Source organism: Trichomycterus rosablanca, chromosome 15 (assembly GCF_030014385.1).
Source record: "Trichomycterus rosablanca isolate fTriRos1 chromosome 15, fTriRos1.hap1, whole genome shotgun sequence".
Classification (NCBI taxonomy): domain Eukaryota; kingdom Metazoa; phylum Chordata; class Actinopteri; order Siluriformes; family Trichomycteridae; genus Trichomycterus; species Trichomycterus rosablanca.
Window position 1 is genome coordinate 31,809,647 of NC_086002.1, and position 21,205 is coordinate 31,830,851.

The 21,205-nt window shown below is 44.8% G+C and overlaps 1 protein-coding gene across 3 annotated transcripts; it reads left to right on the top strand.

Annotated features, from left to right (window-relative positions):
• tnpo2b (transportin 2b) lies at positions 1–21,205 on the top strand. Of its 3 annotated transcripts, none has more exons than XM_063009293.1 (25): positions 1–90; positions 1,193–1,292; positions 1,401–1,476; positions 2,670–2,819; positions 3,800–3,906; positions 4,045–4,178; positions 4,992–5,073; positions 5,146–5,268; positions 6,546–6,664; positions 6,756–6,816; positions 7,267–7,441; positions 8,422–8,574; positions 8,654–8,879; positions 10,129–10,300; positions 10,395–10,481; positions 12,342–12,449; positions 12,572–12,730; positions 12,858–12,945; positions 13,202–13,300; positions 15,393–15,488; positions 15,630–15,705; positions 15,797–15,896; positions 19,780–19,854; positions 19,970–20,116; positions 21,074–21,205. In XM_063009293.1, exons 2-24 carry the CDS (start codon positions 1,194–1,196, stop codon positions 20,075–20,077), a joined length of 2,673 nt encoding a protein of 890 aa, XP_062865363.1. In that variant the 5' UTR covers positions 1–90; position 1,193; the 3' UTR covers positions 20,078–20,116; positions 21,074–21,205. The 3 variants fall into 3 exon arrangements, with proteins under 3 accessions (XP_062865363.1, XP_062865366.1, XP_062865365.1); XM_063009296.1 differs by lacking the exon at positions 21,074–21,205 and adding an exon at positions 20,957–21,016; XM_063009295.1 differs by lacking the exon at positions 1–90 and adding an exon at positions 251–298.

The following is a 21,205-nucleotide window of genomic DNA, read 5'->3' on the forward strand; positions in this document are numbered from 1 at the left end:
AACGCATTATAGTTTAATTTTAATATCTTAACACAGTGATATACGGAATATAAGGAAAAAATCAGCGTGTTGAGAAATCTCCGACATCAGGTAAACGCGCCTGGCGGCACTTTTAACACGTTAGCTTAGCATGTTAGCATCGACTCGTTCTTTCTAAATACGCTTAGCGACCAATATGTGAATGTTTCTTTTCCTGTCTGTGTCCTGTGATGTTTTATAGTTATGTTACTAACTCGGTGTTGCGGGGTTTGGACACACTGCATCTATTTAACCCTCATATCCAGATAACTACTCTCAGGTTAGCCACTAGCTACCAAAACCGGGCCGTTTTTTTTTCTTTTTAAATTCGTAACCGTTTTTCGCAAACCCCGCCTCCTTTGCTACGATTGGTTGCTTTTCCGCTACTGAAAATAGTCGCGTTTGTGATTGGACGAAACAATAGTCGGTAGAATGAGGCCAGCCAATAGCGATGGAGATTTGCGCAATACGGGTGCGGTGCGAAATCAAAACCAGCGCATTTGGCCTTGTCGTGATTTCCACACAGTAAATATATTCAGATTGAGACAAAACTTGCGATTTATAAAGTAAACAACACATAATTACACCTGATTATACTTGCTGCTACGTTTTTAGGACGAACAAATACGAAATTCGCGTCGATCTGTGCAGCTGGTTCAAGTCCAGGTCAGAGATGAGCGATATAGTCGAATATATCATACCGCGATACACAATATTACGATACAAAGCATTAATTGTTATTGGTAATTGCCTGTTCAACACTGGCGTCATATTATATGCGTTATATGAAGGGAAAATTTTAGATATTTGTGAAAATACTTAATATTAATGGTATTATTTACTACATGAGCCAGAATTTAACTAGTTAAACAGCCACCCATGCTTCTGATACCCGGTTCTAGGTTCATACTTTCTAAAATCCCGACTAGTCCACCTGCTTTTGTCATTTTTTTGTCACAAATAGCCATTTCTGATTTCTGCCATCGCCCCATCATTACCAGTACATCAGAAAAGGATGGGGGGGGTCACGCCCGCCTGTCGCCTCATGAACCATTTCGGGTAGAGTTTATTTTCCGTGTAGTGCACTCATCCGTCCTCTGTGTGTTTGTGTCTTTTATTTTGCCCGGCGTGTGTGTGTGTGTGTCTTCGTCTCTTCGTGGCCGTGTGGGCGCAGGATGGAGTGGCAGCCGGACGAGCAGAGTCTCCAGCAGGTCCTCCTGCTGCTCAAGGACTCTCAGTCGCCAGACACCGCCACGCAGAGGGCCGTGCAGGAGGTATCCTTCCCGTCCAGGTGGTGTGTGGGGCGAGCTCGGGTTTTCCCTGTCGTGGTTTGTGTTCTTGTGTGTTTGTGTTTGAGACGTTTTCCTTGACCGCTCGGACAGAAACTGGAGCAGCTTAACCAGTACCCCGACTTCAACAATTACCTCATATTCGTGCTCACAAGTCTCAAGTCTGAAGGTAAGGTTACTCAAGGGCCCAAAATTGCTTTCTAGTGAGGGGAGGTGGGACGGGGTCTCTCTTTGCTCTCCTTATGTGTTAGGGGGGGTTACATGGAGCTTAGCGTGTCTCTCCGAGAAGCGGCCACAGATTGGACACATGTAGGTGTGTTGATCCGCCCTCCCGCTCGGGGTTTACACAGGCCGCACGGATTCAAAGAGGGGAATCTGGAATGACTAACTTGGGTGGAAAATGAGGGAGGGAAGGTCGGGTGGGGTCACTTAGCGTGTCTCTCTGAGAAGCGCCCACTGATTGGACAGGTAAAAGTGGGCGTGTCTCTCTGAGAAGAGGCCACAGATTGGACACGTGTGGAAAATGAGGGAGGGAAGGTCGGACTCTCCTTGCTGTTATGTGTGTGTGAGGGGGGTTACCTGGAGCTTAGCGTGTCTCTCTGATAAGCCGCCACTGATTGGACAGGTCAGGGGGGGCGTGTGGTCATCCCGTTCCCCCAGATCAGATCAAAAAGGGGAATTGGAAATGACTAAATTGGGTGGAAAATGATAGAGGGAAGGTCGGGCGGGGTCTCTCCTTGCTGTTATGTGTGTGAGGGGGGGGGGTTACATGGAGCTTAGCGTGTCTCTCTGAGAAGCGCCCACTGATTGGACAGGTAAAAGTGGGCGTGTCTCTCTGAGAAGAGGCCACAGATTGGACACGTGTGGAAAATGAGGGAGGGAAGGTCGGACTCTCCTTGCTGTTATGTGTGTGTGAGGGGGGTTACCTGGAGCTTAGCGTGTCTCTCTGATAAGAGGCCACAGATTGGACACATGTCGGAGGGGGCATGTGTTGCCCCCCCCCACCCCCCTTCCCATCGGGGGTTGCACAGGCAGCACAGATTCAAAAAGGGGAATTGGAAATGACTAAATTGGGTGGAAAATGAGGGAGGGAAGGTCGGACTCTCCTTGCTGTTATGTGTGTGTGAGGGGGGTTACATGGAGCTTAGCGTGTCCCCCCGAGAAGCGGCCACAGATTGGACACGTGGGGGCGTGTTGATCCGATCCCCCTTGATTAGTTCGCCACTGCCACTGATTGGTCATGTCAGATCAAAAAGGGGAATTGGAAATGACTAAATTGGGAGATAAAGGATGGAAAACAGCTACACTTGCCATACTGAAGATATCGTGTGTGTGTGTGTGTGTGTGTGTGTGTGTGTGTAGACGAACCCACTCGCTCTCTGAGCGGTTTGATCCTGAAGAACAACGTGAAGGCGCACTATCAGAACTTCCCCCCCGCGGTCTCGGACTTCATCAAGCGCGAGTGTCTCAACAACATCGGGGACCCGTCGCCCCTCATCCGTGCCACCATCGGTGAGTCTGGAGATGGAAACTTTGCATATGTGCTGTGTTTTGTATCATATTTGATACATCGGGCTTTTTTGTAGCTCATTGTTTGCAGCATGTTTTTTAAACATACTAAAATCTCCAGAACGTAATTTTTTTAATCCCTTGAGCCTAAAGCAACAGATAATTGCCAGAAAATTAAAAAATGTAATAAGACTTTGCTTTTTTTGGTTTTGTATCATATTTGATACATCAGGCTTTTAAAAATGTATTGTTTGCAAAATGTTTTTTAAACATACTAAAACGTACAGAACGTATCTTTTTAATTTCCTTAAGCCTAAAGCAACAGATAATTGCAAATAAATTTAATAAGGCTTTGCATATGTGTTTTGTTTTGTATCATATTTGATACATTGGGCTTTTTTGTAATGTATTGTTTGCAGCATGGTTTTTTTTAACATACTAAACGGTTAAACTAATTATTTTTTAAGCGTAAAGCAACAGATAATTGGCTGAAAATTAGAAAATTAAATAAGACCTTGCATATGTTTTGTTTTGTATCATATTTGATACATCAGGCTTTTTTGTAATGTATTGTTTGCAGCATGTTTTTTTTTTAACACACTAAAACGTCCAGAACGTTTTTTTTTTTTTAATCTCTTAAGCCTAAAGTAACAGATAATTGCCAGAAAATTAGAAAATAAAATGAGACTTTGCTTTTTTTTGTTTTGTATCATTTTTGATACATCAGGCTTTTTTGTAATGTATTTTTTGCAGCGTTTTTTTTAACACACTAAAACGTCCAGAACGTATTTTTTTTAAATCTTTCAAGCCTAAAGCTACAGATAATTGCCAGAAAATTAGACAATTTAGAGCTCTCTAAAACCTGTGTATCGAATATGATACGCTAGGCATTATAGGGTTAATACCATTCGTTTAGGGTCCGAAGTGCTAAAGCGCCTCGTCCCCCCCCCCCCCCCCCCCCGTGCCCCTCTTTCTTTCGCCAGGCATCCTGATCACCACCATAGCGTCCAAGGGCGAGCTGCAGACCTGGCCCGAACTGCTGCCGCAACTCTGTAACCTGCTCAACTCCGAGGACTACAACACCTGCGAGGTAACACCCGGCCCCTCCCGGGATTCGGGCCCGTCTAGCCGGTCGTCTAGGGGTCGCTGTTGCCGTGTCGACTCGTTATACTCAATTGTGACGTGGCTCACGGACGCCGTGTGTGTGTGTGTGTGTGTGTGTGCGCAGGGTTCGTTCGGGGCCCTGCAGAAGATCTGCGAGGACTCGTCCGAGCTGCTGGACAGCGACGCCCTGAACCGTCCGCTCAACATCATGATCCCCAAGTTTCTGCAGTTCTTCAAGCACTGCAGCTCCAAAATCAGGTTTGTTTCGCTCGAGTGGGCATAGTGGGACTTGAACCGGCGACCATTTGATGACCAGTCCGGCACCTTAACCTAGAGGTTCAGTGAAGGTCTGTTCATCAGGAGCACCTGTGGACCCACTGAGACCTGCAGTTATCCGACGGGCCAATCGCGTCGCAGCAGGGCGGTGCTTCAAGTCGTATAGGTGTGGGATGCAGTTTCACAGGCAGAGAGGCCTTGTCGATGAGAAAGGTCACATGACCGATCTCTCTAGTCTGAATCATCCAGGCTGGTTCAGGTTCCTGAACCGCCTGCCCAGGCACCAGATCCGAATCCAGTAGATCCCTTTTCAGATGTACCCGGGGACGGATTGAATTCTGGGATTTTTAGTTTTCTAAAATCTGGGCTGTTAAAATTGCTCCCGTTAGGGCAGAAAATATCGTGGACAGCCGTTCTGTTCGAAAATGAAATAAAATTGTTTTGTATCATATTTGATACATCAGGCTTTTTTGCCATATATTTTTTGCAGCATGTTTTTTTTAACGTACTAAAACGTCCGGAACTTGATATTTTAAATCCCTTAAACTGAACTGTGAATTTCCTTCATTATTATTGTTATTATTTTTTAAGACGACTCAATCGAAGGCCCTCTGGTGGGTGCAGTACATGAATAATCCACCGGGGGCGCCAGAAGACATCTACAGTATCCACCTGTATGCGTCAGATTTTGAATGAAAACAATACACATGTTGATGATGTAGAGCTCTCTGAGACTCGTGTATCAAATATGATACGCCTGGCGTTAAAGGGTCGGTATTGTTCGTTTTCTGCCAGGTCTCACGCTATCGCGTGCGTGAACCAGTTCATCATCGGCAGGGCGCAGGCTCTGATGGACAACATCGACACCTTCATAGAGGTGGGTGCGCTCGTTTTTGGAACCTCGTTTAAGGACCGTCGGAGCGGGTGTTCACGTTGTTCTCTCCCGCAGTCCTTGTTCGCGCTGGCGGGCGACGAAGACCCCGAGGTGAGGAAGAACGTGTGCAGGGCGCTGGTCATGCTCCTGGAGGTCCGCATAGACCGCCTCATCCCACACATGCACAGTATCGTCCAGGTAAGACGAAGTCAGGTAAGGGGTGGGGGTCGAATCCCGGCGTGTGGCGTAGTGTGAACCTAGTCATCGGGGGCACGTCGTGTAGGAGGGTGGCGCAGCGGGAAATTACCCTAGCCCAGCTGTGCTATCAACCGGCTGGGCGTCTGCGTACAGACATGAGTGGTCGCGAACCTGTCGTGACACGCCAGGAACATCCAGTGAGCGGCAGTTTCACAGGCAGACAGGCCTTATCGATGAGAAAGGTCACATGACCGCTCTCCACCTGGGAAACTGGACCCAGAATTCGGGAAGGAGGGGGGTTCGAATCCCGGTCTGGGCTTACAAATACGGAAGCGCACCGCGTGGCGTGCCGTGAACCCAGTCATGGGGGCACATATCATATATAGGAGGGTGGCTCAGGGGTAAATTCAGGGTTTCAATCCGTAGCTGTGCTATCGACCAGTTGGGCGTCTACATACAGACATGATAGGAATTCGGGAAGGAGGGGGGTTCGAATCCCAGGCTAAGGTCACGAATACGGAACCTAGTCATTTGGGGGCAGGTCGTATAGGAGGGTGGCTCAGGGGTAAATTCAGGGTTTCAATCCCTAGCTGTTCTACATACAGACATGATTGGCTATGTCTAAGGGGGGTTCGAATCCCAGGCTGGGCTCACGAATACGGAACCTAGTCATTGGGGGCACTTCGTATAGGAGGGTGGCTCAGGGGTAAATTCAGGGTTTCAGTCCCTAGCTGTTCTACATACAGACATGATTGGCTATGTCTAAGGGGGGTTCGAATCCCAGGCTGGGCTCACGAATACGGAACCTAGTCATTGGGGGCACTTCGTATAGGAGGGTGGCTCAGGGGTAAATTCAGGGTTTCAGTCCCTAGCTGTTCTACATACAGACATGATTGGCTATGTCTAAGGGGGTGTGGTCGAGAACCTGTGATTGACCTGGGGAACTGGACCCAGAATTCGGGAAGGAGGGGGGTTCGAATCCCGGGCTGGGCTTACAAATGTGAACCCAGTCATTGGGGGCACATATCATATAGGAGGGTAAATTCAGGGTTTCGATCCCTAGCTGTGCTATCGACCAGTCGGGCGTCTACATACAGACGTGATTGGCTATGTCTAAGGGGGTGTGGTCGAGAACCTGTGATTGATTGGCGGTCCTGTCTGCGTTTGCTTCCTACGGAGTCACACACTGATCCCCGTTGTCCCCCGTCTGCGTGTGGTGCCTCTAACGGCCGGCAGAGGCCGACCGTCGTCCCACTAATATCGTTCTTTCCCCGCAGTACATGCTGCAGCGGACGCAGGACGCCGACGAGAACGTGGCCCTGGAGGCCTGCGAGTTCTGGCTCACGCTGGCCGAGCAGCCCGTCTGTAAGGAGGCGCTGTCGGGACACCTGGTGCAGTGAGTCCCGCTTCGTATCCTGTTCGGGCGCGATCGTTTTCCGAAGCGGCGCGAGGCTAACGGCGTCCGCTCTCTCTCTCTCTCTCCGCAGGCTGGTTCCTATCCTGGTGAACGGGATGAAGTACTCGGAGATCGACATCATCCTGCTCAAGGTGGGTGCACCCCGGGCCCCCTCCTGGCTTCGGCCCCAAAAATTAAATAAGAATTGTTCTGTAGCAAATTTGATACATCAGGCTTTAACATACTAAAATTTCTTTGAATAATCCACCAGGGGGCAGAAGACATGTAGCTAACAGGAAACGACACACACACACACACACACACACACACACTGATGATATAGAGCTCTCTAAAACTCACGTATCGAATATGATACGCCTGGCATTTTAGGGTTGATGCCGTTAGTTTCGGAAACGGGGCGTCCGAATGCTTCCGGCTGTGTAGTGCTCGTGTAATCGCATGATCCTGCCTAAGGTGGGTGAACCCGGGGCCCCTTGGCTTTGGCCCTCATCCCGGTTTACTAGGGGCCGAGAGTATACGGACACCCGACCGTAGTCGGACTTCAGGCATTAAAACGGAGTGACCTCGGTGCACCCCTCTAGGGCGACGTGGAGGAGGAGGACGACACCGTGCCGGACAGCGAGCAGGACATCAAGCCGCGCTTCCACAGGTCGCGCACCGTCACGCTGCAGCACGAGGGCGGCGAGGGCGAGGAGGGCGAGGACATCGGCGACGACGAGGATGACGACGACGACACCCTGTCCGACTGGAACCTGCGTGAGTGTAAACGATGAGAGCATCGACAGTGTAGTTTCGCCTACATTTCCCATAATGCCTTGCACTGTTGAGCGTAGCGTGTCTCTCTGTAACCAACACTTGCAGGTGACGAGAAGCGGTGCAGATCATTCTGATCGGACAGGGAATAGTAAACGATAGAATCGGGTGAAGGGGGTCGCATGGAGCGTAGCGTGTCTCTCTGTAACCAACACTTGCAGGTGACGAGAAGCGGTGCAGATCGGACTCACGTCAGACAGTAGATACACAGAGGAATTGGAAATGACTAAACTGAGGCAGGGAAGGTCAGATCCATTCTCTTAGTGCTGATCTAGCCCCTGTGTGAGTTGAACGGGGGGGGGGGGGGGGGTCACATGGAGCGTAGTGTGTCTCTCCATATCCAACATTAGCAGGTGATAAGAAGCGGCGCAGATGAAACTCACATCAGACAGCGGATTCACACGGGAATTGGAAATGATTCAGTCGGGTGAAGGGGGTCACATGGAGCGTAGCGTGTCTCTCCATATCCAACATTAGCGGGTGATGAGAAGCGGTGCAGATTGAACTCATTTCAGACAGTAGATTCACAGAGGAACTGGAAATGACTAAATTACGTGAGGGAAGGTCGGATTGGGTTTCTTCCCGCTGGTCTGGCCCCTGTGTGAGTGGAATGGGGGGGAAGGGGTCACATGGAGCGTAGCGTGTCTCTCCATACCCGACACTCGCAGGTGACAAGAAGCGGTTCAGATCTCCCTGATCAAACAGCGGATTCACACGGGAATTGGAAATGATTCAGTCGGGTGAAGGGGGTCACATGGAGCGTAGCGTGTCTCTCCATACTCAACATTAGCAGGTGATAAGAAGCGGTGCAGATCGGACTCACATCAGACAGTGGATTCACACGGGAAGTGGAAATGACTAAATTGTGTGTGTGTGTATGTGGGGGGTAATTAAACCAATTAAAGTGACCGTCATGTTCGTAGGTAAGTGCTCGGCCGCCGCGCTGGACGTCCTGGCCAACGTGTTCCGCGACGAGCTGCTGCCCCACCTGCTGCCCCTCCTGAAGGGTCTCCTGTTCCACCCGGAATGGGTCGTCAAGGAGTCGGGCATCCTGGTGCTGGGCGCCATCGCCGAGGGTGAGCGAGACCTTCCCCGCGTCCACCACACGGCCGAAAGCATCCGGACGCCGCCTCTAATCCGGTGATCTCTGTGCAGGTTGCATGCAGGGCATGGTGCCCTACCTGCCCGAGCTCATCCCTCACCTGATCCAGTGTCTGTGCGACAAAAAGGCTCTGGTCCGGTCCATCGCCTGCTGGACGCTCAGCCGTTACGCCCACTGGGTGGTCAGCCAGCCGCCGGACGCCCAACTCAAGCCGCTCATGACCGAGCTGCTCAAACGCATCCTGGACGGAAACAAGAGGGTCCAGGAGGCCGCCTGCAGGTGAGGAGCTTCGGCTTTGTTTTGTTATTATATTAAAATTTAAATGATTTAATAATTATTTATTATATTATGATAAAAAAAATTTAATTATTTATTAATTATTTAATTGTGTGTACTTTATTTTTTAAGTCAGAGAAGAAGTGCTGTAAAAGGAAGAAATTTAGTTTTGTTACTTTATAAAAAAATATTAATTAATATATTATTTATCATATTAAAAATATGTATTTATTAATTATTTATTATTTAATTAATTTTGTGTACTTTATTTTTCAAGCCAGAGTAAAAGTGCAGTAAAAGGGAAACATTTTGTTTTATAATATTAAAATAATAATTATTTATTCTTTAATTATTTATTATATTAAAATACAAAATATTTATTGTTTATTTATTAATTATTTACTTTTGTGTACTTTATATTAAAATATATTATAATAACTATATAATAACAATATAATAATTATATTGAAATAGAAATATGTATTATTTATTTATTATTTATTTAATTGTGTGTGCTTTATTTTTTAAGTCAGAGAAGAAGAAATTGTTTTGTTTTATTAAAATAAAACATGTTTATTAATTATTTATTATATTAAAATATTATTTAAATAATTTTGTGTACTTTATTTTTTAGGCCGCAGATGAAGTGCAGTGAAAGGGGAAAATTGTTTTGTTTTATCAAATTAAAATAATATTTATTTATGAATTCATTATTTATTATATTAAAAGATTCATTAATTAATTAATTAATTTTGTGTACTTTATTTTTTTAAGCCAGAGAAGAATTGCTGTAAAAGGAAGACGTTTAGTCTGGATTTATAATTTTATTAAAAAAAAAAAAACTATTGTTAATTATTTATTTATTATAATTATTTATCATATTAAAATAAAAAAATATTTATTAAATAATTGTTTATCGTATTTACAAATATTTTTTAATTATTTATTATATTGTAACTTATTATTACTTGATATTTCATAACTCATTTTGTTTTAAATTTGGGTTGAATGTGTGCGTATCAAATTATATACATCAGGTATTTAAGGCAAATATCAGTAAATTGTTGTTTTATGCATTTTATCCGTTATGAATATCACAAAGCAACACACACTCATTATTTATGTAAACGAATCGTTATATAATTATGTAATTTTTCTATAATAATAAACATGATGCTGACCCTGTGTTCGCTTGGTATCGGATCGATCGCGCACCGCTAGTTCTCACTTTATCTATCCGTCCCTGCGCTAGTGCGTTCGCCACCCTGGAGGAAGAGGCGTGCACCGAGCTGGTCCCCTATCTCAGCTTCATCCTGGACACTCTGGTCTTCGCCTTCGGGAAGTACCAGCACAAGAACCTGCTCATCCTGTACGACGCCATCGGGACCCTCGCCGACTCGGTCGGGCATCACCTCAATCAGCCGGTAGCTAGAGCTCACGGAGCCGTTTTGCTTTCTGTTCTCCGACTCTGAGATCACTGCGGTACTAGAACGATGGATTTTACCGTGTGTGTTGCAGGAGTACATCCAGAAGCTCATGCCGCCGCTGATCCAGAAGTGGAACGAGCTGAAGGACGAGGATAAAGATCTCTTCCCGCTGCTGGAGGTGAGATAACGGGGCGTCCGAAACTTACGCCCCAACTGTCGCGACTGCCGAGGTGCCACTGAGCACGGCCCTTAACCCTCACGAGTCACTTTGGATAAACACACCTGCTAAATGCCGTGAATGTAAATGTAAGTGGTGGGGCTTGAACAAGCAACCTTCCGATTACCAGCCCGGTCAGCGCCTCAACGGCTGTGAGCTAGCACTGCCCTGCTCTGATGGGTGAATAGATACTTAGAGTTGGTTGAGTAGACTAATAATTAGATGGCTGATACTTCACCAGGTAACTAGTTGTTCAGTAGCCAGATTCCGGATTGTGAATGCGCCGGTGCTTTGCTTTTTCTTCTTTTTTAGAAAGTGGTGACGTTCAGATTTTGGATTGTGAACGCGCCGGTGCTTTGCTTTTTCTCCTTTTTTCTAGAAAGTAATGATGATTAGATTTTGGATTGTGAATGCGAAGGTGCTTTGCTTTTTCTCCTTTTCTAGGTTTCGAATTGTGAAAAAGCAAAGCACCGGCACATTCACAATCCGGAATCTAATCACCATCACTTTCTAGGAAAAGAAAAAAAGCAAAGCACCAGCATGTTCACAATCCGGAATCTAATTATCGTCGTTTTCTAGAAAAGGAGAAAAAGCAAAGCACCGGCGCATTCACAATCCGGAATCTAATCATCACATTTTAGTAAAGGAAAAAAGCAAAGCACTTGTGCATTCACAATCCAGAATCTAATCACCATTGCTTTCCAGAAAAGGAAAAAAGCAAAGCACCGGTGCATTCACAATTCAAAATCTAATCACCATCACATTTTAGAAAAGGAAAAAAGCAAAGCACTTGCGCATTCGCAATCCGGAATTTAATCACCATCATTTTTTAGAAAAGGAAAAGCACCGGCGCATTCACAATCCAGAATCTAATCACCATTGCTTTTCAGAAAAGGAAAAAAGCAAAGCACCGGCGCATTCACAATCCGGAATCTAATCATCATCACATTTTAGTAAAGGAAAAAAGCAAAGCACTTGCGCATTCACAATCCGGAATCTAATCACCATCACTTTTTAGAAAAGGAAAAAAAGGAAAAGCACCGGCGCATTCACAATCCAGAATCTAATCACCATTGCTTTTCAGAAAAGGAAAAAAGCAAAGCACCGGCGCATTCACAATCCGGAATCTAATCACCATCACATTTTAGTAAAGGAAAAAAGCAAAGCACTTGCACATTCACAATCCGGAATCTAATCACCATCACTTTTGAGAAAAGAAAAAAAGCAAAAGCACCGGCGCATTCACAATCCGGAATCTAATCACCATTGCTCTCCAGAAAAGGAAAAAAACAAAGCACTGGCGCATTCACAATCCGGAATCTAATCATCATCACATTTTAGTGAAGGAAAAAAGCAAAAGCACCGGCGCATTCACAATCCGGAATCTAATCATCATCACATTTTAGTGAAGGAAAAAAGCAAAAGCACCGGCGCATTCACAATTCAAAATCTAATCATCACCACATTTTAGAAAAGGAAAAAAAAGGAAAAGCACCGTCGCATTCACAATCCAGAATCTAATCCCCATTGCTTTCCAGAAAAGGAAAAAAGCAAAGCACTTGTGCATTCACAATCCAGAATCTAATCACCATCACTTTCTAGAAGAGGAAAAAAGCAAAGCACCAGCGCATTCAGTGCCAGTGCTTTGCTTTTTCTCCTTTTCTAGAAGGTGATGATGATTAGATTCCGGATTGTGAACACGCAGGTGGTACTAGTCAAGTACCTTAACCACTAGGCTACAGCTGCCATGTATTTTACATAATTTGCATAATATCGCGGGTGTCCCAATACTTTTGACCTCACGTTTGTGCTTCTCCGCAGTGCTTATCGTCGGTCGCGACGGCTCTGCAGAGCGGCTTCCTGCCCTACTGCGAACCCGTCTACCAGCGCTGCGTCACGCTGGTCCAGAAAACACTCGCTCAGGCCATGGTGAGCACACACACACACACACACACAGCCGATCTCCATTATTCAGGGGCAGGGAACCCTCCGTCCCGCCCACCCTCAGACACAGCCAATCGTATTGTGTGTGTGTGTGTGTGTGTGTGTAGATGTACAGCCAGCAGCCGGATCAGTACGAGGCCCCCGACAAGGACTTCATGATCGTGGCCCTGGACCTCCTGAGCGGTCTGGCCGAGGGTCTGGGCAACCACGTGGATCAGCTGGTCGCCAGGAGCAACGTCATGACCCTCCTCTTCCAGTGCATGCAGGTACGGCCGTAATAATAATAAATAGGCTTGTACGGGAGCGCCCCCTTGTGGAGGCTTTATGTTACATCTTGTAAATCACAGTGAGACCAGAATAAAAAAAATAGGGCGTGGTCATTTATCTGTCCAGGACACGATGCCGGAGGTGAGACAGAGCTCCTTCGCTCTGCTGGGCGACCTGACCAAAGCCTGCTTCCCTCACGTCAAACCCTGCATCGGTAAGAGCTCTCGTCCTGCAAGGACTTCTGGGTAAAAGTAGGACCTTATTCGGGGGGTGGGGGGTGAATTATACCCCCGTGTTGTGATACTCGGTACTAAATGTGTCGTTTATTTCTCTTCTCCTGTGACTCAGTCCTGTTGTGGGTCATTATGTATTTATTATGTATAAACGTGTGTGTGTGTGTGTGTGTGTGTGAACGTTTGTCTGTGTGTGTGTGTGTGTGTGTGTGTGTGTGTGTGTGTGTGTGTGTGTAGCGGAGTTCATGCCCATTCTGGGGACGAACCTGAACCCCGAGTTCATCTCTGTGTGCAACAACGCCACCTGGGCCATCGGCGAGATCTGCATGCAGATGGGTGAGTGATAATGATTACATTTTGGATTGTGAATGCGCCGGTGCTTTGCTTTTTCTCCTTGTTTAGAAAGTAATGATGATTCGATTTCGGATTGTGAATGCGCCGGTGCTTTGCTTAAAGTGTTGACGATTAGATTTCGGATTGTGAATGCGCCGGTGCTTTGCTTAAAGTGTTGACGATTCGATTCCGGATTGTGAATGCGCCGGTGCTTTGCTTAAAGTGTTGACGATTAGATTCCGGATTGTGAATGTGCCGGTGCTTTTGCTTTTTCTCCTTTTGTAGAAAGTGATGATGATAAGATTCCGAATTGTGAATGCGCCGGTGCTTTTGCTTTTTCCCCTTTTCGAGAAAGTGGTGACGATTAGATTCCGGATTGTGAATGTGCCGGTGCTTTGCTTTTTCTCCTTGTTTAAAAAGTGATGATGATAAGATTTCGGATTGTGAATGCGCCGGTGCTTTGCTTAAAGTGTTGACGATTAGATTCTGGATTGTGAATGTGCTGGTGCTTTGCTTAAAGTGTTGACGATTAGATTCCGAATTGTGAATGCGCTGGTGCTTTGCTTTTTCTCCTTTTCTAGAACGTGGTGACAATTAGATTCCGGATTGTGAATGTGCCGGTGCTTTGATTTTTCTCCTTGTTTAAAAAGTGTTGACGATTAGATTTCGGATTGTGAATGCGCTGGTGCTTTGCTTTTTCTCCTTTTCTAGAACGTGGTGATGATTAAATTTCGGATTGTGAATGCGCCGGTGCTTTGCTTAAAGTGTTGACGATTAGATTTCGGATTGTGAATGCGCCGGTGCTTTGCTTAAAGTGTTGACGATTAGATTCCGGATTGTGAATGTGCCGGTGCTTTTGCTTTTTCTCCTTTTCTAGAAAGTGGTGATGATTAGATTCCGAATTGTGAATGCGCCGGTTCTTTTGCTTTTTCCCCTTTTCGAGAAAGTGGTGACGATTAGATTCCGGATTGTGAATGTGCCGGTGCTTTGCTTTTTCTCCTTGTTTAAAAAGTGATGATCATTAGATTTCAGATTGTGAATGCGCCGGTGCTTTGCTTAAAGTGTTGACGATTAGATTCCGGATTGTGAATGTGCCGGTGCTTTGCTTAAAGTGTTGACGATTAGATTCCGGATTGTGAATGTGCCGGTGCTTTGCTTTTTCTCCTTGTTTAAAAAGTGATGATCATTAGATTTCAGATTGTGAATGCGCCGGTGCTTTGCTTAAAGTGTTGACGATTAGATTCCGGATTGTGAATGTGCCGGTGCTTTGCTTTTTGTACTTGTTTAGAAAGTAATGATGATTAGATTTCGGATTGTGAATGTGCCGGTGCTTTGCTTTTTCTACTTGTTTAGAAAGTAATGATGATTAGATTTCGGATTGTGAATGTGCCGGTGCTTTGCTTTTTCTACTTGTTTAGAAAGTAATGATGATTAGATTTCGGATTGTGAATGTGCCGGTGCTTTGCTTTTTCTACTTGTTTAGAAAGTAATGATGATTAGATTTCGGATTGTGAATGTGCCGGTGCTTTGCTTTTTCTACTTGTTTAGAAAGTAATGATGATTAGATTTCGTTTTGTGAATGCGCCGGTGCTTTGCTTAAAGTGTTGACAATTAGATTTTGGATTGTGAATGCGCTGGTGCTTTGCTTAAAGTGTTGACGATTAGATTCCGGATTGTGAATGTGCCGGTGCTTTGCTTTTTCTCCTTGTTTAAAAAGTGATGATCATTAGATTTCAGATTGTGAATGCGCCGGTGCTTTGCTTAAAGTGTTGACGATTAGATTCTGGATTGTGAATGTGCTGGTGCTTTGCTTAAAGTGTTGGCGATTAGATTCCGGATTGTGAATGTGCCGGTGCTTTGCTTTTTCTACTTGTTTAGAAAGTAATGATGATTAGATTTCGTATTGTGAATGCGCTGGTGCTTTGCTTTTTCTCCTTTTTTAGAACGTGGTGATGATTAGATTCCGGATTGTGAATGTGTCGGTGCTTTGCTTTATCTCCTTTATTAGAAAGCGATGATAATTAGTTTTCGAATCTTGAATGCGCCAGTGCTTAGTTTGAACTGTGATCAGTTTTCATTTGTGTGTGTGTGTCAGGTGTGGAGATGCAGCCCTACGTGGCCCTGGTTCTTCCTCATCTGGTGGAGATCATAAACAGACCCAACACCCCCAAAACCCTGCTGGAGAACACCGGTACTGCACCTACACTCTCATCTACACTGTATGAACCAAAAGTATTTGGACACGTGAAACAAACAGTATTAATATAGAGCGACGTGTGTGAGAGTATTTTTTTCCCCACCACTGATTTGACTCCACCCTCTTTTCCTACAGCCATCACGATTGGTCGGTTGGGGTACGTGTGTCCGCAGGAAGTGGCTCCCAATCTTCAACAGTTCATTCGGCCCTGGTGAGTTTGTTGCTATGACGATGATGATTGTAGTATGAAAGCGAAGATCATGCTAAAGTGTGTGTGTGTGTGTGTGTGTGTGTGTGTGTAGGTGCACGTCTCTGAGGAACATCCGAGACAATGAGGAGAAAGACTCCGCCTTCAGAGGCATCTGCGTGATGATTGGTGTGAATCCTGGAGGCGTGGTGCAGGCGAGTAAACCGTGTTCGCCGATGTTGATTAGATTCCGGATTGTGAATGTGCCGGTGCTTTTCTTTTTTTCCTATTTTAAAAAGTGATCATGAATAGCTTCCGGATTTTTATTTTATTTTTTTTAAAGGCTAAGCACCACCTAATGGACAACTCTAAAGATTTCGCATTAGTTTAGCTAGTTAAAAACCATAAACATGAATAAAATGTAAATAACTTGTTTAATTCACTAAAAAATCAACGATTTCAAGTAAATTGACGGAAAAACCCGAGGTCGCTCCGGAAATTCCAGGAAGTTGCAGCGTGACGTCACTGGTGGACAACAGTGTACTACTACACCGTTATGACTGACTTGAACTGCGAATTTTCCAGTGCTGGTTTTTCAGATTCCGAAGCTATTTCTGAATTTAATGAAGAGGATGAATCTGCAGTGACAGTGGGGGTGCCTGTATAACGTTTTTTCTTTCTTTCTTTCTTTCTTTCTTTCTTTCTTTCTTTCTTTCTTTCTTTTTGCTGTTGCAGGGTCCATCTTGATTTACGCTTACATTCAGGTGTAATGAATGTTAAATAAATTAATTATGAAAATGAGCTAAGAGCGTCATTTTACCGCAACCTGAGTGTCAGGTTTTGTGTTTTAAGATGGAAACAATGGCAACAGTAATTATAGGCAAGTTTATTAATGGTTCACACTCAATAAAATAATTAATTTAGACTATATTTAAACAGCCTCGGCGTTCTGAAACACTTAATGACGGTTAATATGGCATTACAGCCTGCAGATTCTCTCTTGCTGGCTTGCTGAAATGATTGAAATGTATTTTTTCGTTGAATAAAAATGTACTGAAACGAATAATAACTTAAAATGTAGTATATATTGTTATGTTAATTATACCTACTAAATAGATAGTTAATAGTGGCGCAATAATAACGAGGCTAGATTTGCTTTGCTCTCAAGTCACATGCAGGTGCAGTACAGGTGTGTATTAGTGCACCGAGCACCATCAGAGAGAGATTTAGTGCTGAGGGGAACATCAATACCCCTCTCAGATCCTCTCTGAAACCACATCAGGTGAACATGTTGGTTTTTCTAGCGCGCATGATAACGCAGGTTTAAGGTCTTTCAGCCTTTATTCTATTTTTATTTATACCATATTTTGATCAGATTAGTGCATTTAAAATATTTAGCCTAAACACTTTTTTTAATAGAGAAAAGACGCGCATCCCTGCTCTGTTCTGTATTTAACAATAAACACGCATTTGATTTGTCCTAAAGCTGTGTCATCTATCTATCTATCTATCTATCTATCTATCTATCTATCTATCTATATATATACAGTGTATCACAAAAGTGAGTACACCCCTCACATTTCTGCAAATATTTCATTATATCTTTTCATGGGACAACACTACAGACATGAAACTTGGATATAACTTAGAGTAGTCAGTGTACAACTTGTATAGCAGTGTAGATTTACTGTCTTCTGAAAATAACTCAACACACAGCCATTAATGTCTAAATAGCTGCAACATAAGTGAGTACACCCCACAGTGAACATGTCCAAATTGTGCCCAAAGTGTCAATATTTTGTGTGACCACCATTATTATCCAGCACTGCCTTAACCCTCCTGGGCATGGAATTCACCAGAGCTGCACAGGTTGCTACTGGAATCCTCTTCCACTCCTCCATGATGACATCACGGAGCTGGTGGATGTTAGACACCTTGAACTCCTCCACCTTCCACTTGAGGATGCGCCACAGGTGCTCAATTGGGTTTAGTCCATCACCTTTACCTTCAGCTTCCTCAGCGAGGCAGTTGTCATCTTGGAGGTTGTGTTTGGGGTCGTTATCCTGTTGGAAAACTGCCATGAGGCCCAGTTTTCGAAGGGAGGGGATCATGCTCTGTTTCAGAATGTCACAGTACATGTTGGAATTCATGTTTCCCTCAATGAACTGCAGCTCCCCAGTGCCTGCAGCACTCGTGCAACCCAAGACCATGATGCTACCACCACCATGCTTGACTGTAGGCAAGATACAGTTGTCTTGGTACTTCTCACCAGGGCGCCGCCACACATGCTGGACACCATCTGAGCCAAACGAGTTTATCTTGGTCTCGTCAGACCACAGGGCATTCCAGTAATCCATGTTCTTGGACTGCTTGTCTTCAGCAAACTGTTTGCGGGCTTTCTTGTGCGTCAGCTTCCTTCTGGGATGACGACCATGCAGACCGAGTTGATGCAGTGTGCGGCGTATGGTCTGAGCACTGACAGGCTGACCTCCCACGTCTTCAACCTCTGCAGCAATGCTGGCAGCACTCATGTGTCTATTTTTTAAAGCCAACCTCTGGATATGACGCCGAACACGTGGACTCAACTTCTTTGATCGACCCTGGCGAAGCCTGTTCCGAGTGGAACCTGTCCTGGAAAACCGCTGTATGACCTTGGCCACCATGCTGTAGCTCAGTTTCAGGGTGTTAGCAATCTTCTTATAGCCCAGGCCATCTTTGTGGAGAGCAACAATTCTATTTCTCACATCCTCAGAGAGTTCTTTGCCATGAGGTGCCATGTTGAATATCCAGTGGCCAGTATGAGAGAATTTTACCCAAAACACCAAATTTAACAGCCCTGCTCCCCATTTACACCTGGGACCTTGACACATGACACCAGGGAGGGACAACGACACATTTGGGCACAATTTGGACATGTTCACTGTGGGGTGTACTCACTTATGTTGCAGCTATTTAGACATTAATGGCTGTGTGTTGAGTTATTTTCAGAAGACAGTAAATCTACACTGCTATACAAGTTGTACACTGACTACTCTAAGTTATATCCAAGTTTCATGTCTATAGTGTTGTCCCACGAAAAGATATAATGAAATATTTGCAGAAATGTGAGGGGTGTACTCACTTTTGTGATACACTGTATATATATATATATATATATATATATATTTGGCGATAATATCAAATCGGTGTTGGTGTTGAATTGAATTATTGCAGCCAAACACAGCGCACCTTTTAATCATTTTGCATCGCCTTCCATTCTACTTTTTGAGTTGTTGTCCACCATCTACGTCACACGCGCGACGCCTGTGACAGATTCCGAAGACCGCGAGCGACGCAAAACAACAGAATTTTAAGCCGTATTCCTTGAATTTGTAAAAAAAAATGTTTTCTAACTATCAATAATCACAAGTTAGGAACTCAACTTTCGATGCATGTATTTGTTTAAAACTTCAATATTAGCTGGTGCTTAGCCTTTAAGTGATGATAATTGGATGTCATATTGTGAATGCGCCGGTGCTTTGCTTTTTCTCCTGTTCTAGAAACGTGATGATTAGATTCCGAATTGTGAATGCGCCAGTGCTTTGCTTTTTCTTGAATGTGATAATGGTTAGATTCCAGATTGTGAATGCGCCAGTGCTTTGCTTTTTCTTGAATGTGATAATGAATAGTTTCCGGTTTGTGAATGTGCCAGTGCTTTGGTTTTTTTTATTTTATTTTATTTTTTTTATTATCTAGCTTTTTTAGAAAGTGATGACAATTAGATTTCGAATTGTGAATGCGCCGGTGCTTTGCTGTTTTTCCTTTTCTAGAAAGTGGTGGTGATTAGATTTTGGATTGTGAATGCGCCGGTGCTTTGCTTTTTTTCAGCTTTTCTAGAAAGCGAGGATGATTAGATTTCGGATTGTGAATGCGCCGGTGCTTTGCCTTTTCTGCTTTTTTAGAAAGTGATGACGATTAGATTTCGAATTGTGAATGCGCCGGTGCTTTGCTGTTTCTCCTTTTCTAGAAAGCGATGACGATTAGATTCTGGCTTGTGAATGCGCCGGTGCTTATGATTTTTCTGTTAGACTGACTCGCCTTTTTATTTCTCGTTTTCAGGATTTCATTTTCTTCTGCGACGCCGTGGCCTCGTGGGTCACTCCCAAAGATGACCTGAGAGAAATGTTCTACAAGGTAAGTGACCACTGGACACAGTGCTACGGTGGCACCTCAGCCTGACAGTAGGGGTCACTGTTGCGCACCTGTTTGTAAGTGTAATATATGTGTGTGTGTGTGTGTGTGTGTGTAGATCCTGCATGGATTCAAAGACCAGGTCGGCGAGGACAACTGGCAGCAGTTCTCCGAGCAGTTCCCTCCCATTTTGAAGGAGCGCCTGTCCGCCTGCTACGGCGTGTAGCGCCCCCCGACCCCGCACAGGCACAGCACGCGCTGTCGGGTAAGCCATGTATATAAAATAAACCATGGGTCTTAAGTTAGACTCAATAAGGAGCTCGGTTTGAATCCGGGTGTCCGCACAGACACGATCGGCTATGTCTAAGGATATGATGTGATGTGATGATGATGATTAGATTCCGGATTGTGAATGCGCCGGTGCTTAGCTTTTTTCTCCTTTTCTAGAAAGTGGTGGTGATCAGATTTCGCATTGTGAAGACGCCAGTGCTTAGCTTTTTTTCTTTTCTAGAAAGTGATGATGATTAGATTCTAGATTGTGAATGCGCCGGTGCTTTGTTTTTTCTCCTTTTTTAGAAAGTGGTGATGATTAGATTCCGGATTGTGATCCTTTTTTAGATTGGTAGAAATAGAATTTGAAACTCTGTGATGATTATTAGATACCGTATTGCGAACGCGCTGGTGCTTTGCTTTTTCTCCCTTTTTAGAAAGCGATGATGTTGGTTAAATTCCGGATTGTGAGTGCGCCGGTGCTTTGCTTTTTTCTCCTATTCTAGAAAGTGACAATGATTAGATTATGAATTGTGAACGCGCCGGTGCTTTGCTTTTTTCTCCTTTTATAGAAACTTGTGGTGATTAGATTCCAGATTGTGAATGTGCCGGTGCTTTGCTTTTTCTCCTTTTTTAGGAAGTGATGGTGATTAGATTTCGGATTGTGAACGCACCGGTGCTTTGCTTTTTCTCCTTTTTTAGAAAGCGATGATGTTGGTTAAATTCCGGATTGTGAGTGCGCCGGTGCTTTGCTTTTTCTCCTTTTTTAGAAAGCGGTGGTGATTAAATTCCGCATTGTGAGTGCGCCGGTGCTTTGCTTTTTCTCCTTTTCCAGATGGGTAGAAACAGAATTTGGAGAGCATGCACGTCAATGTTATGGGTGTGGCTAAAGGGGTGTCCACATACTTTTGGTGAGTAATGTTGTGCTCTTGTTTGTTTGTTTGTTTTTCAGACGAATCTTTAGGAGGGTTGCCGGGGGGGAAACTCCATCCATCTGTGTATCGCACTGTCCCGACGGCGGGGGAGGAGAGGGGACGCGAGCGGCCCACCTCGCCTGACCGGGCAGCCCCCATGCCCCCCGTGT

Excerpts from the sequence above, each read along its gene's own strand:
- tnpo2b (XM_063009293.1), top strand. The coding sequence starts at position 1,194 with ATGGAGTGGCAGCCGGACGAGCAGAGTCTCCAGCAGGTCCTCCTGCTG. Across the intron at positions 12,946-13,201 it reads TCACGTCAAACCCTGCATCG|CGGAGTTCATGCCCATTCTG; the intron begins GTAAGAGCTCTC and ends GTGTGTGTGTAG. Across the intron at positions 15,489-15,629 it reads AACCCTGCTGGAGAACACCG|CCATCACGATTGGTCGGTTG; the intron begins GTACTGCACCTA and ends CTTTTCCTACAG.